Source organism: Salvia hispanica, chromosome 5 (assembly GCF_029641045.1).
Source record: "Salvia hispanica isolate PSC_SH4W2 chromosome 5, Shi_PSC_v1, whole genome shotgun sequence".
In the NCBI taxonomy this organism is placed as follows: Eukaryota; Viridiplantae; Streptophyta; class Magnoliopsida; order Lamiales; family Lamiaceae; genus Salvia; species Salvia hispanica.
The window spans coordinates 41,464,258-41,487,158 of record NC_142696.1 but is presented as its reverse complement, the minus strand read 5'-3'; the positions used below and the strand labels follow the sequence as shown (position 1 = coordinate 41,487,158).

Genomic DNA, 22,901 nt, shown 5'->3' with positions numbered 1-22,901 from the left:
CACAACCCTCCACGGCCAGACAAATTGGCATGGTTAGAGTGTCCATAATAGGGGAGCCGCGGGGTGGATAGCGAGCACCGGGGGGAGGTGGGGGTGGACAGCCATGCAAGCATTTTGCGGGGACGGGGCTTTGGGGGTGGGGGGGGGGGGGGGTGTGTGGGCGCTAACCGCGGCGCCCTATTGCACGATGCTGCGAGTCGTGACGCCCTGAAAACGTTTTTTTTTTTTTCTGTTTTATATCAATCACATAGTATAAATTTGTATTTCCATTTCAAATAAAAATAATTAAAAATTGAGTTAAAGTGTAGATCATTCATACAATTAACCCATAATCCTTAAATACACTTGACCTTTTTTTCCTTATCAAATCATACTTGTTACAAAGAAAATAATAATACTGCTAAATATGTTGCCAAATAGAAACTTTATTAATACACCTGCGATTGGTCTTTATCTCTGATTTTTTGATTGGTAAAGAAAAAAATCTTCGTTAAGCTGGATAAACAGCGACCACTTACACCGCCGACTCCGCCCCACCCAATTCAACTCTTCAAATCACCTCATTTCCTACAAATTCAACCCCCCTTCACCTCCATCCTTCCACAAATCTTTGATTCTCCCTAATTTTCCAATTATGCAGACCTCTGCTATCGTATTCAACACAAAACCAATTTTAGCCTCCATCAATTCCACCAACCATACTAAACAAAGCTCTACCTCTGCTCTCTCTACACCCAATTTTAATCGGAGACTGTTAAACAAGGCCATTACTTACCACCCGCCCAAGAATGGTTGCCGCAGACGCTTGTGTTCCGTTACCAGTCAGGTTTGTTGGGGAAATGTTTTGACTCCTGCTGAAATTTGTTCATGTTCATGTCCAATTTTAGATTTTTTTTGTGGATTATAACGTGGAGTAGGAAATTGAATATCCTGGCTGGCTAATTAATGAAGCTTTGGTTAATTGCTGTAGCAGCTTCATGGTGTAATAGCAGCTGTGAAATAGTTTCTCCTATAGCGCAGTGTGGTTAGGGCTCGTGGGTTAATAAGGATGTGAAATTGAAGCTTGAAAGTATATGTTTTTAGTGGGTTCATAATTAGAGTGCATTTTGGAGTGTTATTTTGTTGGTCAGTCCGGTTCTGTAATTAATTAAATGATAGAAACCATTTGATTACATTTTGCATCACTCTTGGTAGGCTTAAGATGTGCTTCATAAACATGTAGAATGCACTTCACTTGTTGTAACCATTTTCTTATGGTCATTTATATTGGAATGTGTAAGGATTTTAAACTGCTCAGTGATATAGGAGTACTAATTATAGTTTGATGGTCACTGCTGTTAAAGGATGAGTCTTGATGCTCTTGGCAGTTTGTTTAAATCTTGAAGTCATTGATTCAATATTTGGCAACAAAGTCCTTGCTTGTAGGATAAGAATGAATAGGTTTGCCCCCCCCCCCCCCCCACCCCCATCTACCACAGAAATCTTTGCATTGGATGATTGGATAGATTTTTCCCATTGATAATTGATTAAATATTAATGTTAATAATACAAACAGTGTATAAAATCTCTGTGAGATGACAGCTATCCTTATGTCTCAAAGTCATTTTGAGGCTTTAAAAAGGGTGTGGTTCGTTATGATTAATATAGATTATGTAAAGTCCACTATATTATATCTAGAAGTTCTACGATTGCCTGTTATCTGGTCTGCACACTCCTTAAAAATCATTTCATTTTGTTTGAAATGAAATTTACATTTTAAGTCACTTGTGTAATGTTACTCTCCACTGTGTTCAGCTGACCAACTATAATATCTCTCTTGCTGTTGTCCATTGTTGCAGACAAGTAGAAGACTTTCTTCCGAGTTCAAAGAACTAGCACCTCGTTCACATTCGCTAGCTAATTTAAAACGAGTATCTTGCTTCCATTCTTACAATAGAAAGAAAATTGGAGTGAAGAGATTCACCGCTGGATTCTTTGCTGACAAGTCGACCTTTCCTCTTACAAAGAACCTACCAGATAATACTGAAGTAAGGCATTAGTGAAACTAATTTTGAATTTTGAAATAACTGTTTGATGGTGAATATATGGTAACTTCACTCACTAGCATGTTATTTACTTGAAAACTGGATTTATTATCTTACACCATTTTCTTCTATTGCTCATTTCAACAAAATATATTCTTTTTGCATTTGGGCTGGGTCAAACTTTTATGTTTCTCACTAGATAGGTAATTTCTGTATTTGATCAATAATTCTGTCACTCTTGGTTTACCTGCTATGTTTTCAATCCTTTCTCAACTACTTGAGGATCAATCTGCATTCTGAATTCAGTGTAAATCAAATATTACATTCTTGGGTGCTGCTTTTATGGAAGATTTTATCTATCTTTTGCTGTTGTTTGAGGCAATAATAACCAGCAAGGAGAATGAAGAAAAGTTATGCAAAAATACCATGCTATTGACATAGTTGTTCTTTGACATATTCAGTAGTTGAAGATTTTATTTCCGCCCCTTTTGGCATTTCCCTTGAGGCCTTGACATGCACTACTTTGATGAAGTTCTAGTGTTTTTCCACTGATTGTCTGAATGATATCTATCTGGTTTCTCCTATCAATTTGACATTCAGGTAAGAGAACTTCAAGTTCCCCATGCCTCTGTGGGCCCTGAAGAGCCACATGCCGCAAGTACCACCTGGCCTGATGGTGTTACAGAGAAATCTGGTTTGAGTATAGAAGACACCGAAGCAGAGAGAATAGAATTTGAAAATTTCTTAAGGTTTGAGATTCCTTCTCACCCAAAATTGCACAGAGGACAACTGAAAAATGGGCTCCGCTATCTTATTCTGCCAAATAAAGTCCCTCCTAATAGGTATTTTTCTTTCACGATAATTTTTATGGACATGATAAATGCATTTTTACTTGATTAAAGAGTATATTGTCACAATATAGAAGAATGCATAAAAAAGTGTAAAAAACAAGTAGTATGATTAATTGATTATTTAACAGTTTGCAACTTTGCATGCCCCAAGGATATTTAAAAAGAAGAATTAAATTTTTGCTATTAGAGTTAAAACATGCATTAGTGAGATGGGAAATCTGCTGCATTTATGGGAACGTTATGTAACAAGTAGGGAAAACATAATGTTAGGGAGTTATATAGTTTTCCCCTGTAAACATGAGGGTGTATTTGCTACTTTGCCCTTAAAACTTTGAAGCTCCCCTTCAACACAGGTAGAGGGTACTGAAATACTTTGCTGTATCATGTTCACAAAAGCTAAAAAAAACATCATTTGTTTTGTTAAGTACTTTGGACAGGTTTGGTATGTGTAAGCTCTATGTTTTTATGTACACATGATTTTATCGTGGGAAGTAAGCAATAATTAATAACCATCTGATAGTTTAAGGCATGTGTTAGTCTGAAGAAATTCGCACATCCTCTAGGGGAATTTATGAATATAATCGGAACTCATGACAGCGCATTAAATAAAGTTATTAAAAGGAGCTAGGTATGTAGTGTGGAGTCTAGTACTTGTAGTGATCCTGGCTTTGTAGACAAAAGTTGATAATTGCCTTATGGACAAAGTACTATGATCCACAACGAGTAGAGCTTTTGTTTCTCCATTCTGTTATTTAATATTGTTCTGCCTATGAATTATAGGTTTGAAGCTCACATGGAAGTCCATGTTGGATCAATCGACGAGGAAGATGATGAGCAAGGAATTGCTCATATGATTGAACATGTTGCATTCCTTGGAAGTAAGAAGCGTGAGAAACTTCTTGGAACTGGAGCAAGATCTAATGCTTACACAGACTTCCATCACACAGTGTTTCACATTCACTCACCAACTAGTACACAGGTTTGTGAGGTTTTAATCCCTTCTTTACAAGATACTCTGGTAATTATGTTTTGGTGGGCCTATCAACTATTTTGTAGTATGCCTTATTTTGTTTTGCTCTTACTCATTTTTTATATGCTTGGAGAAGATTATCAAACTAAATGAAGTAGGGGTTCCAGAGGAGAAACTCAGGTGAAATCAAGGAAACACAACCAACTTTTATGTTTCCCCTCTGGATGATGAAGAAAAGGAGGGACAAGAAAGAAAATAAGTAACTGTATGATCATGTGAAGACAGTTGTATAAAAATAAACGGAATAATTGATAGTAGGAGTGCCGTTGGTGTATATGCAGATATATAGATGTGTCTAAATTAGTGTTACCATTTGTTCCTTTTCTTTTCTGGTTTTTCTTCAGCATTTCTAGTCTCTAGACTAGACTGTCTACTTAGTCTAATGGAAGTTTTGATATATAGGCTGAAGGTGATTTGCTGCCAGTTGTCCTGGATGCTCTTAATGAGGTAATATATCAATTCCTTTTGATTTCAATGCTTCAAAAATAATACACTTAAAATTCATCCTATGTTGCTCAATGGTTTTGCACTCTCAGTTTTCTTTTGCCTTTTTGTACTTCTCTGTGTTCTTCTCAAGTTCTCATTATATGCTGTTTAAAAACAACACATTCTTGAATGACTGTAGATTGCGTTTCACCCCAAGTTTCTTTCTTCTCGGGTTGAGAAAGAAAGGCGAGCAATTTTGTCAGAGCTACAAATGATGAACACCATAGAGTACCGTGTTGATTGCCAGGTATTTAAAACAAGTGACCAGTTTTGATGACTTTTTGTTGTTTTCCATGTCATTTTACTGAAATTCTCTCTTCAATTTTCTTCTCGCCTTTTACCAGTTATTCATTTCTTTTGTTGGTACAGTTGTTGCAATACTTGCACTCTGAGAACAAGCTGAGCAAAAGGTTTCCTATCGGATTGGAGGAACAGATTAAGAAATGGGATGCGGATAAAATCAGGAAGTTCCATGAGCGTTGGTATTTTCCAGCAAATGCAACATTATATATCGTTGGGGACATTGATGACATTCCAAAGACAGTGAACCACATTGAAGTATGTAACTGCTCTTTTTTTAATGACATGGAGATGATATAGACATATATTTGCATCTCCTTTATATTGTCTGTGTTGTTTCAAATCCATACTTATGGTTGAAATAATAAATAATTTCCTAAACCTTTTCAGGCAGTTTTTGGCAAGATTGGCATGGAAAATGAGGCACCTGTCCCATCTACGCCAAGTGCTTTTGGTGCGATGGCCAGTTTCCTTGTTCCTAAGCTGACAGGTGGACTGTCTGGTGGTTTATCTCAGGAAAGGTCATCTGTTTCCCTGGAGCAAACAAAAAATCCCAGAAGGGAGAGGCATGCTGTTCGCCCTCCAGTTCAGCATAACTGGTCCATTCCTGAAAGCTATACAGAAGCTAACCCTCCCCAGATATTTCAGCATGAATTGCTTCAGAATTTCTCAGTCAACATGTTCTGTAAGGTAATTGTTATGTTTTATGCTGCTTTCTGTCCTAACACAGTGTAGTTGGATAGTGGTGCTGTTTTGATAAAATCATCACTTTCTCTATATTACCTTTATATTAGAACACTTTCGGTAAAAGCAGGTTTTCAAGGGAAAAAAAGATTTACATAAGAATTTTAATGCTCCTGATATGTATAGTATATGTCCACTTAAAATGTTAGATAGCCACAGCTGGTATTACAGTATTCAATCCAAAATTAAAAAATTCAAACTTCGATGTCCACAAATAAAAATGTTCTGTTGCCTTTCTAATTTATAGTAATTCGCAGCAATATATATATATATATATGCATCAGACACATTATATTCATGTCTAGTTAACTTTCAGTCTCACAACTCAAAATGTGGAAGTAGTGAAGTACCAAGTGTAGCAATGTTTTATCCTAATTATTTTAGTCTAATTACCTTTTGGCTTCTAGAAACTTTTCAAGTTTAGAGTCATGAAAGACACGTGGCTGATATTAGTTGATTTCATTCATTTTTGAAATGTGAATCGCTCAATGTTGTCAGTTTATTCACATCATATTCATAATATTTTAGCTAAAGGTCATTTCTTGGAGGAATCAATTTCCTTTGGAGGCTTTAAGAATAGTTTTTTTCTTGACAGACATTATTGTTGTTTTCATCAGATCCCAGTCAACAAGGTCCGTACATTTGGCGATTTGCGGAATGTGCTGATGAAGAGAATATTTCTTTCTGCTTTGCATTTCCGCATTAATACAAGATACCAGGTGCGTTGACTGCTCCCTCTAATATGGTTTTGTGTAAGAAGTCAGTCCATGGGTATATCTCCTTGCCTGGAGTACTGTATATCATGATGTACCATTATGGTATTGGACATGTGCTCAAGCTTAAAACTCATTGCCTGCTTTTAAATTTGACGACCACATTCTTTATTTCAAGATTGTTGTGAAGATAAGTAAAATGAGACACAACACTAATCCTTTTGCCTTATTTCCTCAAAATCTAGGAAAACCTATGATTTTATGGTGGATTGAATCAAGATTCAGGCAAATATTCAGTGGAGTGTGTTATATCTTTTTACGGTGCAAACATGATCACTTGAATACTATTGCAATTTGTTTTGTAGTTCCCAATTCATTGATCGAGTGTAACTGCTTATAATATAAGATACTATAAACAGGGATATGTTTGAATGTGTATCTGGTAAAACTTTGTTGAAGAATGAAGGTTGATACTTACTGATTTCATGGATATTAGACTCGCTCCACTGAACTTTAAATGCTAAGTTCTTACTTTTATGCCTTCTAGTTCTGTGAGGTTCTGACTGTACATTATGCATAATTAGATACACGTGTCATATGTAATAGCAACTACATGTTGTGGTTACAAGCTCTAATGTATTATGTTATTTCATGATCATTTTTATCTTGTAATTTGCATCTCAATTAGTTGCATTTGGGCTAATTTAAGGAATTTCTCAGAGTTCCAATCCCCCATTTACCGCGGTCGAATTGGACCACAGTGACTCAGGAAGAGAAGGCTGTACTGTTACAACACTTACGGTGACTGCAGAACCTCGGAATTGGCAAAATGCAATTAAAGTTGCTGTGCAGGAGGTTTGTTTTCCTCATTTCCTGTATGATCTGTTATTCTCTCTGTGTTTATTATAGATATCACTTTGCACCTAGTACCTTCATGACTGCTAACATGTATACATATGGTATGAATATATTATATGCACATATTGTTACACACTGGCTTCATTTTCCAACACATATATCCAACTTCCCTGCATATTTGTCATCAAATTTATGGAAAGAACCGATTATCATTTATTTCCTTCAGTTTGCATGCTAGTTGTTATATTATAGCAACAGATTATTTGTAAAGTTTTCCCAAATCTATTTCTAAGATACGTTTGTTTTTCTGCTTCTTCAGGTTAGAAGGCTCAAAGAATTTGGTGTGACCAATGGTGAATTAGCCCGGTACCTAGATGCCCTATTAAAAGACAGCGAACAGTTGGCTGCTATGATTGATAATGTGTCATCGGTGGATAATTTAGACTTCATTATGGAAAGTGATGCACTTGGTCATACTGTGATGGATCAGAGACAAGGACATGAGAGTTTGGTTGCTGTTGCTAGCACAGTTACCCTTGAGGAGGTACTTACTTGTTGCGGAAGCATAATTATTTCTTATCGGAGATGGCTTTACATTTTACATTAGACATGTATATAGAGGTGTTTCAGGACTTGGGGACATACTTCTTTACATTTTTCAATTAATTATTCTTGATATATATAGAAAGTTATCTGCAGAGAAATTGTGTGACAAAATAGTGAATATTTATGCCACCATATATGCAGACTGATGTTTACCTGAATCTTTTTGATACCTCAGGTCAACTCTGTTGGTGCGGAGGTGTTGGAGTTCATATCTGATTTTGGTAAACAATCCGCACCGTCCCCTGCAGCTATTGTTGCATGTGTTCCAAAGAAAGTGCACGTTGATGGAATTGGTGAAACTGAATTCAAGATAGAACCGGAAGAGATCTTGGCTGCTATTGAAGCTGGTTTAAAGGAACCCATAGAAGCTGAGCCCGAGGTCTTTACCTAAAAAACCTTTTGTATTTTAATAATCACAGTTATGAGGGAGGGTATAACAGCACGACCTAGTGTGCTGCCTCCACTGGAGAAATATTCCATGTTTCCCTATGTAGAAATTGTGTTTCAAGAAGTATTGTCAAAGCGATATATCTCTAACTTCTAACTGTTCATAACTGCAGCTTGAAATACCCAAGGAGTTGGTATCATCAGAAAATCTGCAGGAGCTGCTTTTGCAGCGGCGCCCATCATTTGTTCCTCTTGACCAAGAAAAGAAAATGACAAAGGTTTATGATCAAGATACAGGAATAGTTCAGAGATGTCTTTCGAATGGAATTCCAGTGAATTACAAGGTAACTCATTATGATTTTCATGGTTGATTGAATATTTGCAGTGTTTTGGGATCATTGTGATTATTTTGGTTGGAGTATAATTGAGGCAAATCTAGCTCTCCGACGAGCTAGGACAAGAGTCGAGGCTGTCAGTGCAATTTCATAACTAGTTGGTGCGTTCAAATAATCAAAAGAGTTTCTAAACCCTATTTTGATTGCATTCACTCGACATAATCCAATTTTGATACAACGCAATTCAAAAATGAAATAAATAAAACTACAAAATCTATAAGATGGCTGCCATTTCGTGAAGTTGTATGAGATTAAACATTTACTTTTGTATATAATCAATTGATAATCTAGTTTTTTCATTTTAGTACCCGGAACTATTTGTCTGTTTATATAAAAATGTTTTTATATGGGGTGGGAAAGGTTGAAATAAACCTTCTTAAAGTGAGATCAACTGGACTCAGAGCTGCAATTTACTTAGATTTTTGTGAACTTAACTATATATGGTTTTTCATTCTTATCTTTAAAAAATTACTTGTTTTTTAAATATAAAGACAGCATGAAATTGCTACTCATGTTCATCGAACCTAGGACTCGTTTGTAGAGGGATCTGTTTGTATCAATATTAATAAGTATTTTTACATAACAGGATTAGGGTGAATGGTCAGAAAGTATCAGACATTATAAAAGTCTTGAGTGGGATGATAAGTAAGGCCGTTGATTTTTTTGGGTTTAAGGTTGATATGCATCCCACCTAGAGAGGTAGGATATGATTTATCAATCTGCTTGTTAGTGAATCTAAGTTTACATAGAAATAAATCTATTATTTACAACATTGAATCTAGTATATATTCAATCCATCAGATTTTTAATCCACTAAAAACATAAATCCATAGGAAGCCCTTTTTGTTACTCTAACCAAAGGTACTTTGAATAGTAACAAATGATGAGCTAGTCACTTAGTCTTCTGCTACAGTTTTAAGCTACTTACATGCTGTTTTGTTATTTGATGTGTACTCCTGAGGTCAAACAATCTTTCATGCAACTCCTGCTATTATACTAATAGATTTCCAAAAACGAAGCCAATTGTGGTGTCATGCGACTCATTGTCGGTGGTGGACGCGCAGCTGAAACTGCTGAAGCTAAGGGAGCGGTTATTGTTGGCGTTCGTACTCTGAGTGAAGGAGGTCGTGTGGGAAACTTCTCTCGTGAACAGGTGAGGTAGCGAAAATTTGATTCTCTCATTACCTCATATTTGAGGTTTTCTCCAAGACTAAGTTAATTCCTTCATTTGATAAAGTATTTACCTGAAATTTTTCACTACATTTGATAACAATGAAAGGATCAATTGATCATAACTTGAAATTAGTTCCAGTGCCGCTGTTTCTGACATTAAGCATAAGAGGCATTATTTTTTTCTTACTTTTGACTTCAGATGATTTGGTTGTTTGTGTCATTTCATTGATATTCTGAACATAAAAATTGATAAACACAAAAATAGTACTGTTGTATGTCCTCTACCTGATCTTATCTCCTGTCAAATACTGAACAATTTTTTACTCTCCATTGTTTCTTGGATTAGTTATAATTACGATAACCATCTGCAGGTAGAACTTTTCTGTGTGAATCATCTGATCAATTGCTCCCTTGAGTCAACCGAGGAATTTATAAGCATGGAGTTCCGCTTTACTTTAAGAGATAATGGAATGCGTGCTGCTTTCCAATTACTTCATATGGTGCTTGAGGTAACGTGAAACCTTCAATCATGTGTGGATTATAATTGAAGTCTGCCTATCTACTGAGTCATTCCTCATATCATGTCATTTGATGAGCCACACATACGCATTTTTGTCAATCAAGTTTACTGCTTTTACCATTCCCCTTTGTGGAGTTAGGAAGTTGATGTGTTGGGAATGGGGCTTATTTTCAGATCAGGTAAGGTTGATCATGCAAAAATTTGTCATAATCCTTGAGAGGATACATATATTTAAAGATCCTACGTTTGGTCATTTTCAGGAACATGAACTAAAAATATTCATTTCATTAGTTGGAATAATTAAGCTGGTGACATCAATTATAGTGAAAATATAGTATATTTTATTCTATTTCACTCCTACTAACTGTGCTTAGCCCTGCGTTGTTGTTGCTGCAGCAAAGTGTTTGGTTGGAAGATGCATTCGACAGAGCAAAGCAGTTATACCTGTCTTATTACCGTTCTATCCCTAAAAGTTTAGAGCGTTCTACTGCCCACAAGCTCATGCTTGCCATGCTGGGTGGAGATGAACGATTTGTTGAGCCCACTCCAAACTCATTACAACACTTGACACTTGAGCAAGTTAAAAATGCGGTGATGCGCCAATTTGTTAGTGACAACATGGAGGTTAGCACCTATCCACTTCTAGTCATTTCTTTTAAGATTGATTTGCGTGACTTTCTTATAATTTTAACATATGGAATGTCTTCATAATTCATATCTCACTAGTAAGGGGTTTCTTTTGCTTTGTTTCTCGTTGCCCCCTATTTTCTTTTTGGCAGGTGAGTATTGTTGGGGATTTCACTGAAGAGGATATCGAGTCTTGTATATTGGAGTATCTGGGTACAGTGGGAGAAAGAAGGGGTTCTGAGGGACCACAAAAGTATAGCCCAATCGTATTTCGACCATACACTGCTGATCTGCAGCATCAACAAGTAAGAAATGATCTATACCTATGGTGAATGTATTTTTTCCAGTGAAAGTTGACTATTACCTTCAGTTCTTAAGTTTTGCATGTGATCGGGTAACCATGTGAATCTAATTGCTTGTTATGGGAATCATGTTTCTTCTTTTAATCATAATTTGTGCTTATCCTTGTCCTTAGATTTTCTGTTCAATGGCTTCCTCACAGGTATTCTTGAAGGACACAGATGAGCGAGCATGTGCATATATTGCTGGACCTGCTCCCAATCGCTGGGGGTTTACTTTTGAGGGAAAGAATCTTCTTGAGTCAGTTATCAATGTCTCTGCATTTGGTAAGTTTCTTGTGTCTAAAATACTAAAATTATCACAAATTTATGTACACATACCTTATTGGCATACAATGAGCTTCTTTCTTTCTGTTATCTGACGTAGAATTATACTGTCAGTTTACATGAAGCTTTTGCAAGAGTGAAAACTGCATGAAATTTTTGGTAGTGAATTGTTCAGTAACTGCTGTATTTTTGCAACATGCATATCCACATGTATGAGATTTGAAGACTGACTTCCTATTCATCCACATCCACTACAATTTCCAAAAGGTAGAAAAGTAGAAACTTACAAGTCTCCCTTCTTATCATGTCAAACGAAAAATAAGACGGTGGAAGAGAAAAAATGGGAACTATGTCAAAGCCGATTGGACCTTAGCTAATTCTGATCCACTTTGTTACTGATTTTATTTCCTTTTGGGGGGGGGGGGGGGGGAAGGAATAAAGTGCTGACTAGAGCTGTACTTCTTGCCCTAATGACCACGACTGCTATCAAAGAGCCAAGCAGCTAGATTATCTTTCTCACTCATGGATAATATGGTTGCTTTTGAGAAAAGTTGATTTTGCTGAAAATATTGCCACTGTAGAAGATATGAGCTGAATCGGGAAATTAAGGAAAGAATAAAAGAAACAGAAATAGTGCTTTCCTTGCTTCATCAATAAAGCACCATGTTTGTTTTTGAAATATGCTTTTTAATGTGAAAAGTAAAGTTGATAAGTTGATAACTGAGTTTCACCTATACTTTGCCTTTACATGGTCTATAGACCAAATCTGATGCTGAGTATGGATGTTAAGTTAAACTGTCACTGCACCTTAATATAAATGCACGTTAAGAATGGAGTCCTGGTAGCTGATTGATCTGTGTATTCCCGCAATCAATGGTCAAATGGATGGCTCTTCTACTTTGCTATAGAGATTTTCCTGAAGAATGCTTTTATGAAGTTTCTTTTATTATAGAGATTTTTAGATATAACATGATCTCTCAAGAATACGGTTATTGTTTTCCAGGTGAACATCTAAAATCTGAAGACCAGCACAGTAAGTTGGAAAATGCTGTCCAAGGAAAACTACGTGCTCACCCACTATTTTTTGCCATCACAATGGGTTTGTTGCAAGAGATCATAAATTCCAGGTAATCTCTAGCACTGGTTCGACTGCAGCTATTGATTGCTATGTAACGCTCTCCTTTCTTGGAAATCTGGTGTTTCTCTTTTTTCTACTCCCTCCGTCCCATAAAAGTTGAGACAAAACTTTTGGGCACGGAGGTTAAGAATTTATATTAAATAAATAGGAGAGATGAAAAAAGTAGGAAAGATAAGAGAGTAAAGTAAATGATGGAATAAAAAAAGAGTGATTAGATGTTTTGTCTTTTGTTAAAAAAGGAAATGACTCAACTTTGTTGGGACAGACTAAAAAGGAATACGACTCAACTTTTTTGGGACGGAGGGAGTATTAAACTTCAACTTTATAAGCACAGTATAACCTAAAAGTTCAATACGGAGTGGATATTATCTGCTAGATGTGACATTCATATCATTTAACATTAAGGTCTAATATAATCACAAATGTGTGCAATTTAGAGCGGACATGTTGTACTCATGTTACCTGCACACATATTCTGATATATGAACTTTAGCAGGAAATTCTTGTATGTGTTTGAATCATGTTACTTTTCCCGCATCACTTTTCTTAAGAGGTTCCTGTTGATTTGCATGAATCAGATCTCTGAGTGTTAATTGTATGAGTCTTGCTCCTATCATTTCTCCTTTCCCCAGAATTTTTTTGCTCTTATCATTTTAATCTAATTTTTTTGTTGGTGTGTGTAGGCTCTTTACAACAGTCAGGGATTCTCTTGGACTGACATATGATGTGTCATTTGAACTAAACCTGTTTGATCGGTTGAAACTCGGGTGGTATGTAATTTCAGTGACATCAACCCCTGAAAAGGTGCGTGTTTATCCTGTGATGATTTTTCATGTTTGCTGTGATTGTTGTTTTATTAAATTCTAACAATAAATATGCAGGTACATAAAGCTGTTGATGCTTGCAAGAATGTCCTAAGAGGTCTTCACAGTAACCAGATTGCCCCAAGAGAGTTGGACAGGGTAAGTTGTGTAGTTATATATTTACACTGTTGATTGTTAAAAATTGGGAAAAAATTGTGTAGTTATATATAATGAAAGAATAATGTGTGATATAACCATTTAAGTTCCCTTGGAATTTCTGGGAGTTAGTGTGATGATATTAAGCCTAGAACTTGGGTGGACTGCTTTACTTTCTCTCTCAGAAAATTCACAAAAATTCAAAGATATGTAATTATAAGAACCACTTCGTGTGCCTTCTGTGCCAGGTGGATGTCCTTATTCTGCTGAAGTGAATGAAGTTTTGGTGGTTCTTTTGTTTTTCGTCTTCCCAGACTTGACTAAACTATTTCTTTGCATATGCAGGCAAGACGAACACTGCTTATGCGCCATGAAGCTGAAATCAAGTCAAATGCATATTGGCTAGGATTGATGGCACACTTGCAAGCAACATCTGTCCCAAGAAAGGTAGAGCTTGCTTACTTATATTTTGAAAATATAAAAGAAATCTATGATAGATAATTGGTATGCACTACAAGGCATCTCAACAGTGTAATGTTTGTGCTGGGTTGGGTGTAGTGCGACATGTGGCCAAAAAAGAGAACTCCAGCATATTTGTTAGTAGTTTTTATTTTTCCCTCTCTTACTGCAGGAGAGAGAATTGAAACTTGTATTTACTCTTATATTTCAGGATATATCTTGCATCAAAGAACTGATATCTCTATATGAAGCTGCTACTATTGAAGATGTATACATTGCATATGAGCAGTTGAAGATAGACGAGAATTGCTTGTTCTCTTGCATCGGAATTGCTGGGTCTCAGGCCGGTGAACCTGTCACAGGTGAAGTCAGAACGTTATGATTAAAAAGTTTTTTGTAAACTACTGCTTATATTGCTATTGCATAATTGCATAGTTAGGTACTAACCCTTGTTACCCAAATTTCTTTTGCAGTTTCCCCTGAAGATATAGAATTGCCTGGGGGGCTCCACAATGTAATTCCCGTTGGACGAGGTTCATCAACGATGACACGTCCAACAACATGAAGTTTTTCTTGAGACATGTCAAAAAAGGTATTTCTCTTGCCTATGGGTAACTTCTGCTCTTTTCAAATTTGTGTAATGAACAATTCAGTTGAAACTCGATTATTTTCAACATGTACCATATTTTTCTGCTGTCAGTAAGCAAATGCGCATAATGAAATATGTGAACTCGACAGGTTGAAACTTTCATGGGAAGGGTTGCTCGGACTGGAGCCCGATGTGCAACAACGGAGATAAAAGAAGCTGAGGAACTGCCTTAGATCTCCCACTTCAGGCAGAGCAGCTGCTGATGTGTCTTTGAACCTTGATTTAATGGATGCAAACAAAACATAATTTCTTTAAAAAGCTCACTAAAGTAGAGGATCATAGTGGTTATACACATCTCTTTAGAGATGGTTAGATGACTGGATTTTTATCCTGTTAGGATATGTAACATTGTGAATAGTGTAAGAGATCACATCCATTCTTATACTTGATAGTGTACTCGAATAATATAGTACCCATTCCTATTGAAATGGAAAGCACAATCTTCTTTCTTAGTTTGAAGATATGTTGGAGTATATATTTAAATTTTGTTCGGCAGTAGTAATATATCAGTACAAGACAACCAAAGAAGGAAATGAACTAAAATTGGAAAATGGACATTCAATTCAGTTGCTACTTTTGCAAATTGATGATGAACTAACTTTTTTTTATTTCTTTTATTCTTTCAAGTTTTTTATATCTCAATATATTTTCTATTTTTGAGTGCACTCCTTGTGACTTTTAAATAAATAAATACTACAAATAATAAGAAATTTTGATTTTTTAGATAATTATCAAATTGTAATCGTATAGACGAAAGTGGGAGTGTGGGACCATCGGTTGACAAGCATTTGATTTTGTGAAAAGCAAAGTTTGTTTAATAGTTAGTGCAAGAGGCAAGCCAGGTTGTAAAAAGGGGCCCAACTAATCCAAAGGTGATTGCAAGAAACAACAAATATATGGATAGGACTTGCAGTTGATAAGGCTGAATATTCACCATTCCTTCACACCTCAGTTACTAAACCGGAGTTCTCACTTTCTTCTCGCTTCATCGTCTCAGCTCAGCCATGGCCTCTGTTTCTGCCAATTTTGTTTGCTCAAGAACTTCAATTCGATTGCCCAACCAGGTGAAAAAGTTACTAATATATTCTTGAAAACTTCCAGTAGCTAGACTCTGTTTTTGCATGGTTGGATTAAATACAAGATACTGAGATAGTAATCAAGAAGCGTAAACGTAATGTAGGTGTAAAAATGTACATACTGTACATGTGATATAATGACGTTATGACCTAAAATGTGCGTTCTTATCATGTTTTGCTTATATATCTTCCCTACCAAACTGCCCCATAATGTATTAAGTTGTGGCAGATGATAACGAGCAAGAGTTTAAGGTTGGCGACAGTTGGTTGGGGGAGGACACCTGGTTTCCCTCGTCTCACTTCTTCCCGCTTTCAAATCTCTTGTGCTGTAAGAACTCATACATCTCTCTCTTCCCTCTTTCTTTCATGTTGAGATACAAATGTGTGTGTGTGTGTGTGTGCAGGCAAAGCAAGAAACAGTGGACAAAGTGTGTGAGATAGTGAGGAAGCAGCTTGCATTGCCTGCTGACAAGGAAATCACCCCTCAGACTACTTTCACGGATCTTGGAGCCGACTCCCTCGATACTGTAACATCCCATTCTCTTCTCACACACTTACACTTGTTTTCGAATAAATATCCATACTTTCGATAATAACATGATGAAGCAACTTTTGGTAATGTCCAAATGTACCTGCCTTTTTCTGGTACTGAGAAATCATGAGTTGTATGTTCGTTATCGATGTGCAGGTGGAGATTGTAATGGGGCTGGAAGAAGAGTTTGACATAACGGTGCAAGAGGATAACCAAGACAACATAAGCTGCATCCAAGAAGCTGCTGATCTCATTGAACAGCTCGTTGCCAACAAATCTTGATACCTTCTTTTGTGTCAATTTAGGATTATTTCATGTATGCTTTCGTTGTCTACATTTTTGGTATCTAAAGACTCAAATATTGTAGTTGGGGACATGAAAGCTCTATTCAAAATTTTCTATTTGGTGGAATCTTTGATTCAGAGGTATATCACTATCTTGATTTGGTTCTAGCATGGAGTTTGGGTGAGTTTAAAAGCCTCTACTATTGGTGTGCATTATTTCATTACACAAAAATGCAATCTAATTGATATCTTCTTTTTCAAATTCTTAGTATTAAAAGGAATGTCAAGTTTACAGTTCTCTACATATAAAATAACTACAAAATGAAGAGAATTCTATCCGCGAGTATGTTCATACAACTCTTATGACACTAGATAATACATGCTATTTTATGAACAATATTCATATAATTATCTTATTTACAAGTATGCGTACCCCCATACACGAACTAGAACATCTACTCCCTATTAAAATATTTGTTACAAGAGAAGCTAGCCCACACTATATGCATCGATTGATGGAAATTAAACATTACTACTATTTAGGTCCACAAAATTAACGAGGCTCAGTAGATATTAATCACAAGCTCATGGTATAGCTTCGTAACCTTCTGAATTTCCAATTCTACCCTTCCACGCGACAACGACGACAATAACAATAAGTCCCAAAAGGGCAACTGGCCAAAGGAATTCGGGCACCATCGTAAATTTCGACGCCTGTAAGTTGTAACCCAAATTCAAAAATAAATGATACATCTATGGAATTAATAGTACTTATTTTTTGGTGTTGTAAAAAAACTCACCAGATTTGGAAGAGGCTTAGGATCAGAGTGAGCGAGTAAGAGGTAAAACAAGGCCATGACTCCAGTATGGCTTTCAACGCTACTATAGTTTGATACAAGAGTGATTGTCTCTCCTGCCGAAATCTTGACTGGTGCAGCCGGTGTCGGGTAACACGTGGACATCCCCACGATAAAACCGGCCTCGTTTCCAGCTCCATTTCCTTCCCCGTATATTGGCTTCGATGAGCATATGGTTCTTCCTCCCTGTTTCAAATACACATGTCAAATGGACTAATCATTATGCAACTGTTACGTTCAAACCATCCCACATCGAAGAATTAGAAAAAGTTACCTGGCCATATAGTGTGGTGCCGACACCCCCGGCATGTTGGTGCCCAACCCCATACACCACTTCTCCACCAACCGGAAAACTAAAGCTCACACTTTTCGTATCAATGCAGCCATCTTTCTCAACTCCACCACCACAAGATTCAACTCCATATTCAATCTAGACAACAACTCATCAATCTAATTAGAATAACATTCTAACACGAATTAAGTCTTTGAATATGAACATCAATTACCTTACAATAGTGAGTAGCTTTGATTCCTTTGGATTGATCAGCCTTTGTCCAAACATCAGTGACGTCGAGAATGTAAATATCAACGGGTACAATCGAAGATGAATCCCACTCCACATATTTCACAGTATACCTCAAATAAATAGTTTTGTTTTCACCACGAAATCCTTGTTTGAGCCTGCATTTACCATCATCAGGACAGCAGTGTAATCCACCTCCGGCTTCAGAAAACCCAAAGAGATTACACCTGCACTCCGTGCACCCCATTTTATCATCTGCGCCGCGCGTGTCAATGGCGTGGACATTCAGCACCCACCATTCCTCGTACCCTGTATAAATGTTACATACATATATTTATTGATCTTCAAAGTTTATAGTACTAGAAAATTAAGTTAATTTATCTCTACGCATTAAACTAAACTAATAAGCTGAATCCCATTATACACCAATACATGATTTATTGATTTCTCATTAAAATTCATATCATCCAACGAAGAGAGTATTATTAGTGAAGTACCTTCCGGGATAGTGGCCGGATCTCCGACTTGGATTGCGTAGGGGTGAGGAATATAAGTTGACGTTCTCCGCGTTTCAGCTCCCACGCCAAAATACTGAGGCAATCCATTCGCGCAAATCCCACTGTTTCTGACGATGCTCAGATCATCAACTCCGCTACTGTTTTTCCGAGCAAAGTATCGGTTGAGAACCCAATGGTGGAGATAAACTTCATGGAGAGGCACCGGATTCCCTCTCTCATCGACTAACTCCGCGTTGAAGCTCTTCAGCCCGATGTGTCCACGTGGGAATTCCACGTTGAAGTAGTACTTGTTGGACACTAATCCAGGCTCCATCACCATCTCCGGCGACCGGAAAACCTCAGTTTTCACGACGTTTGTAGCTGCCGTGGTTTGATGATGAATGACTAGGATTGTTATCATGATTATTGCAAGGTTTGCAGCCATTTTTGGTGGTGGGAGGATATATCAAGAAGAGTGTTTGGATTTGTATTATATAAACTATTTAAACAATGATGATCTTTTCAACGATTAGGTGATTAATGGGCATACAACAAAATCTAAGTACACGTATATTATAACATGATATTGACGCAAATCACAAGACTTTTATGTCATGTTCCAGAATACAACGTTTAAAATAATTGAAGTATTATAGAGTAGTTATATTGTATACGAAACTAAACATGGGCTGGAAGTGGACATTCTATATGAATTATTTACACTCATGATAGTTACCCAATAGCAAAATAACCCAATGGGAAAAATCGAGTGTCGAAATTGACAATTAATTAAGTGGTTGAAAGTAATGGCATTTTTGTTGATATGTAATGACACGCATAATGAAGTAGGCTCTTATCTTATGTGTATCAATATATGCCATGCATTAACTATTGGTCAATATAACATATACTCGAAAATTCGTAAAACTAACGTATAGTGACATATTGTTATTTGTTAGTAGAAGATAGATACCCATACGGCTCTTCATTTGCATTTTCTTAAGTACGCCAAATCGAGGGTGGAATATCGATACGAAGTCATTATACAAATGAAATTATTAACAAAAGAAGCTTATGCGAAGTGTCTACCAAATTCGTAAAATAATTCTAAGTAACTTCTTTAATTAATTCTTTTATAAGAGTAATATTTATTTGCCAAAAACAAACGTTAAGAATTACTCCCTCCATTCCTTCATAGTTGAGTCATTTTTTTATTTTGGGAAGTTCTTTCATAATTGAGTCATTTTTTCATTATGAGAAGTTCCTTCATAGTTGAGTCATTTCCATATAGAGATGTCAAGTGGGCCAGCCCGGCCTAGCCCAGCCCGACCCAGGCCCATGTTTGAGGCGGACTGGGCTGGGCTAGGCTGGGCTTTTTCTAATTTTGCTAAGCCCGGCCCGGCCCAAGCCCACTTGCCACGTTGACCTGGGCTGGGCTGGACTTTGTTTAAATTTTTTATTTAAGTATTTGAAAGATATCCTAAATGTATTGTATGCAAAAGTAAGACATATAATTTATATTTTTATATCACATTAACTAAATCTAAATTTAATAATGTGTTTAAGTTCATTTATTAAAGTCAACAATATTTTTCATGTTCTTTATTATCTAAAGGTGAGTGTATAACTAAAGGAATTACCAATATTGTTAGTTTTGTTTTGTTAGTAGATGATGACATATGGGTTGATTTTGTATTTTTAAAGCCACAAGTATATGAACCAATTAACAAATTTAAAGAATTCTTTAATTATCATCATATATTAAGGTTTGAATATGTAATATTCTTAAAGTTAAACTTCAGAATCATCTTTTTTACATCTTGAATAAAAAAAATATAAAAAAAATTGGATGTAATCAAGATTGAATGTTTCATTCATGATTTAGTTGGAAACTTATGCTGATATTAAACTATTACTAATTGAGTCATTCGGAGACATCCAAAATATTGGAATAATATAGACAAAATTAACATATTTTGTTCACAAGATGACATGCATAGATAGAGAAATATACTATTATTAGTGATTAATCACCTAATTACATTAAAAAAAATCTAATTATAGAAGGTGGGCCTCTGATGGGCCCAGTCTCGGGCTGGTCCTGGGCCTGAGCCAGGCTTCGGATGATCCTGGGCCTGGGCCGGGCTTTTGTTTACAAAATGGCCCAATTGGAGCCTATCTCAACTGATGAGCCCAGCCCAGGCCCGTTTCGTTTCACTGGTGGGCCGGGCTGGCCCGGCCCAGTTGACAACTCTATTTCCATACATGACAACTTTTTTTCTCTTTCTTACTTTACTCTCTTACTTTACTTTCTCTTACTTTATTTATTCTCTCTACTTTATTCACTTTATACTTTATTCTCTCTACCTTTTCCTCTCTTTTACTTTTTTATCTATTTATTTAATACACTCAACATTCCTTACTTTATTCACTTTGGTCATGTTTGGTTGTCAGGATTCTGTCTGAGAAAGTAATATGATTCCTTAAATTTTAAATTCATGTGTTTGTTTCGGTTTTTTAATCAAACTGGGAAAGTAATCAGAATCCGAGAACAAGGAAAGTTAGTACTCCCTCCGTCCCAAGGAAGATGACCCCTTTCTTGGGCGGCACGGGATTTTATGCAACTTTATTTTGTGTGTTAAATGGAGAGAGTAAAGTAAGAGAGAGGGGATAAAGTAGAGATAAAGGGGTTTCCATTTTAAGTAATGGGTCATCTTGGTTGGGACAAACTAAAAAGGAAAGTGGGTCATCTTTAATGGGACGGAGGGAGTACAACTTTTTAAGATTTTGAATTCTAACTTTACTTAGGTATTTTTTTTCCCAGTTTTAAGATTCATACATATTTAAGAAATAAAAAAAACAAAAAAAAAAGATGAGGCCACGTGGGTACTCCACAGAGCAGCGAAACCAAGTTGTTCAATTCATCCTCCGACGTTTCATCAATGGATGGAGAAGAATGGAGGCGGATTTACATAGAGAGAGAGAGTTGGAGGCGCTTCTTAGGTTTTCAAAGAGAGATAAACGTAATTTACAAGTGAAATGAAGTTAGTGGGGTTGGTGGTTAATTAATAAATATTATTAAATTAGCTTTAATTAAATATAATAAAGAAATTCTAATTTTTATTTAAAAAGTGCAAATAACTTCGGACGCCCAAAAATAAATATAGTGCAAGTAACGTAGGACGGAGGGAGTATAGTTTTATTATTACTATTATTATTATTATTATTATTATTAAGTACAAATTAAAATTATAAATTATACTTAATTTCACTAATAAATAATTAAAATTAAAACTATCATAACTATAACTATATTTTACTATAATAATTCATAATAGTAATTAATATTTTTAATTAACTAAAATATAATTATATAATATAAATAGTATAATAAATAATAATTATTATATTTTATAAATTAATAATTAATCAATAAAGTCATAGTGCAATTTTAATTTATAAAATTTATTCAATTATAATATTCATAAATACTATTACTTATAATATAATAATTATTATATTTATTATTATAATAAATGAGTTATACTTATGCAACTATAATTATAATTATATTATTATATATTATGATTTATAATCCATATTTAAATTATCCATCGTAATAAAAAATATAATAATATAATTATTAATCCATCCGTCCCAGTTTAAGAATTACATTTTATCATTTAAGTCCGTTCCAGTTTAAGAGTCATATTTAGAATCTTATAATTGGACATAAAATTTAACATCATTATTCATCAAATTTACACTCAATTGCCATTACCTTCATAAAAATAAAACAAAACTAAATTCTAAACATACAAAAAGTCAAATGGGTCTCACTTTCCACTATCTCACTTCAATTATTACACACTCCAACAACCACTACCCCACTTCATTATTACACACTCCACCAATTTTCTTAAAACCCGTGTTGTTATGACAAATAGGACAGTTGTGAATCGAGAAACAAAAAAATATAAATAGACACAGAATTTACGTGGTTCACCAACGTTGTGTTGGCTACGTCCACGGGCAAGAACGGAGAACAAATTGTATTATGATTGCGGTTTTCAGATACAGATTGTAGAATTATGTGCTCTAATCCCATATATATAGGCACACATTAGACATACTGGGCCTAGGAAACATAATCTTATCCCAATTAGGAAACCTAATCCTATACAAATTCAAGGCATACTAACAAATCTCCACCTTGACTTGAATTCTCCCTTGCAGACGCATCATCATAACACCAGACGAACAAACTTCTCCATTCTTGCCTCAGATTTGCCCTCCACGGGCAACTAACAGCTCATGACATTAAGGAAGTCCAAACAATGTTGGAACTTGCTCTGCGGGACTGGCTTGGTGAACATATCAACAGGATTATCAGCAATACCTACTTTCTTCACCTCAATTCTCTTCTCATCTCTTAGAAAATGATACCTCACATCAATATGCTTAGTCCTCTCATGATGGACTTGATCCTTGGCTAAACAAATAGTGCTCTAACTGTCACAGAACACAACAACTTGATCTTGATGTAAACCAAGATCACCAACTAGCCCTTGCAACCATATTCTCCCT

General features: G+C 35.9%; 3 protein-coding genes across 3 annotated transcripts; 2 read left to right on the top strand and 1 right to left on the bottom strand.

Annotated features, from left to right (window-relative positions):
• The first annotated feature begins 469 nt into the window (after nucleotides 1–469).
• Nucleotides 470–14,997, top strand: SPP (Insulinase (Peptidase family M16) family protein). Its single transcript, XM_048084459.2, has 25 exons — nucleotides 470–826; nucleotides 1,839–2,027; nucleotides 2,625–2,866; nucleotides 3,656–3,854; nucleotides 4,308–4,352; nucleotides 4,531–4,638; nucleotides 4,761–4,949; nucleotides 5,082–5,381; nucleotides 6,053–6,154; nucleotides 6,869–7,003; nucleotides 7,326–7,550; nucleotides 7,788–7,991; nucleotides 8,173–8,343; nucleotides 9,398–9,547; nucleotides 9,939–10,076; nucleotides 10,484–10,711; nucleotides 10,867–11,019; nucleotides 11,217–11,340; nucleotides 12,344–12,467; nucleotides 13,162–13,282; nucleotides 13,360–13,440; nucleotides 13,783–13,884; nucleotides 14,108–14,258; nucleotides 14,370–14,488; nucleotides 14,635–14,997. Exons 1-24 carry the CDS (start codon nucleotides 635–637, stop codon nucleotides 14,459–14,461), a joined length of 3,765 nt encoding a protein of 1,254 aa, XP_047940416.1. The 5' UTR covers nucleotides 470–634; the 3' UTR covers nucleotides 14,462–14,488; nucleotides 14,635–14,997.
• A 452-nt stretch (nucleotides 14,998–15,449) lies between these two features.
• On the top strand, nucleotides 15,450–16,564 carry LOC125186101 (acyl carrier protein 1, chloroplastic-like). Its single transcript, XM_048082418.2, has 4 exons — nucleotides 15,450–15,609; nucleotides 15,851–15,949; nucleotides 16,026–16,148; nucleotides 16,310–16,564. The coding sequence occupies exons 1-4, from the start codon at nucleotides 15,550–15,552 to the stop codon at nucleotides 16,433–16,435; spliced, it is 408 nt and encodes a 135-aa protein (XP_047938375.1). The 5' UTR covers nucleotides 15,450–15,549; the 3' UTR covers nucleotides 16,436–16,564.
• A 258-nt stretch (nucleotides 16,565–16,822) lies between these two features.
• LOC125186100 (uncharacterized) lies at nucleotides 16,823–18,814 on the bottom strand. Its single transcript, XM_048082417.2, has 5 exons — nucleotides 18,315–18,814; nucleotides 17,801–18,126; nucleotides 17,569–17,724; nucleotides 17,238–17,480; nucleotides 16,823–17,151 (listed from the first exon to the last, which is right to left on the bottom strand). The coding sequence occupies exons 1-5, from the start codon at nucleotides 18,757–18,759 to the stop codon at nucleotides 17,023–17,025; spliced, it is 1,299 nt and encodes a 432-aa protein (XP_047938374.1). The 5' UTR covers nucleotides 18,760–18,814; the 3' UTR covers nucleotides 16,823–17,022.
• Between the last annotated feature and the right edge of the window lie 4,087 nt (nucleotides 18,815–22,901).

Bases quoted from the DNA above. Each gene is read 5' to 3' on its own strand.
- LOC125186100 (XM_048082417.2), bottom strand. From the start codon at position 18,759: ATGGCTGCAAACCTTGCAATAATCATGATAACAATCCTAGTCATTCAT. The intron at 17,725-17,800 runs GTAATTGATGTT...GTTGTTGTCTAG, and splicing joins AAGCTACTCACTATTGTAAG to ATTGAATATGGAGTTGAATC. The intron at 17,152-17,237 runs GTGAGTTTTTTT...TACAACTTACAG, and splicing joins CTAAGCCTCTTCCAAATCTG to GCGTCGAAATTTACGATGGT.
- SPP (XM_048084459.2), top strand. From the start codon at position 635: ATGCAGACCTCTGCTATCGTATTCAACACAAAACCAATTTTAGCCTCC. The intron at 9,548-9,938 runs GTGAGGTAGCGA...AACCATCTGCAG, and splicing joins GAAACTTCTCTCGTGAACAG to GTAGAACTTTTCTGTGTGAA. The intron at 13,441-13,782 runs GTAAGTTGTGTA...TTGCATATGCAG, and splicing joins CCCCAAGAGAGTTGGACAGG to GCAAGACGAACACTGCTTAT.
- LOC125186101 (XM_048082418.2), top strand. From the start codon at position 15,550: ATGGCCTCTGTTTCTGCCAATTTTGTTTGCTCAAGAACTTCAATTCGA. The intron at 15,610-15,850 runs GTGAAAAAGTTA...AAGTTGTGGCAG, and splicing joins CAATTCGATTGCCCAACCAG to ATGATAACGAGCAAGAGTTT. The intron at 16,149-16,309 runs GTAACATCCCAT...ATCGATGTGCAG, and splicing joins GAGCCGACTCCCTCGATACT to GTGGAGATTGTAATGGGGCT.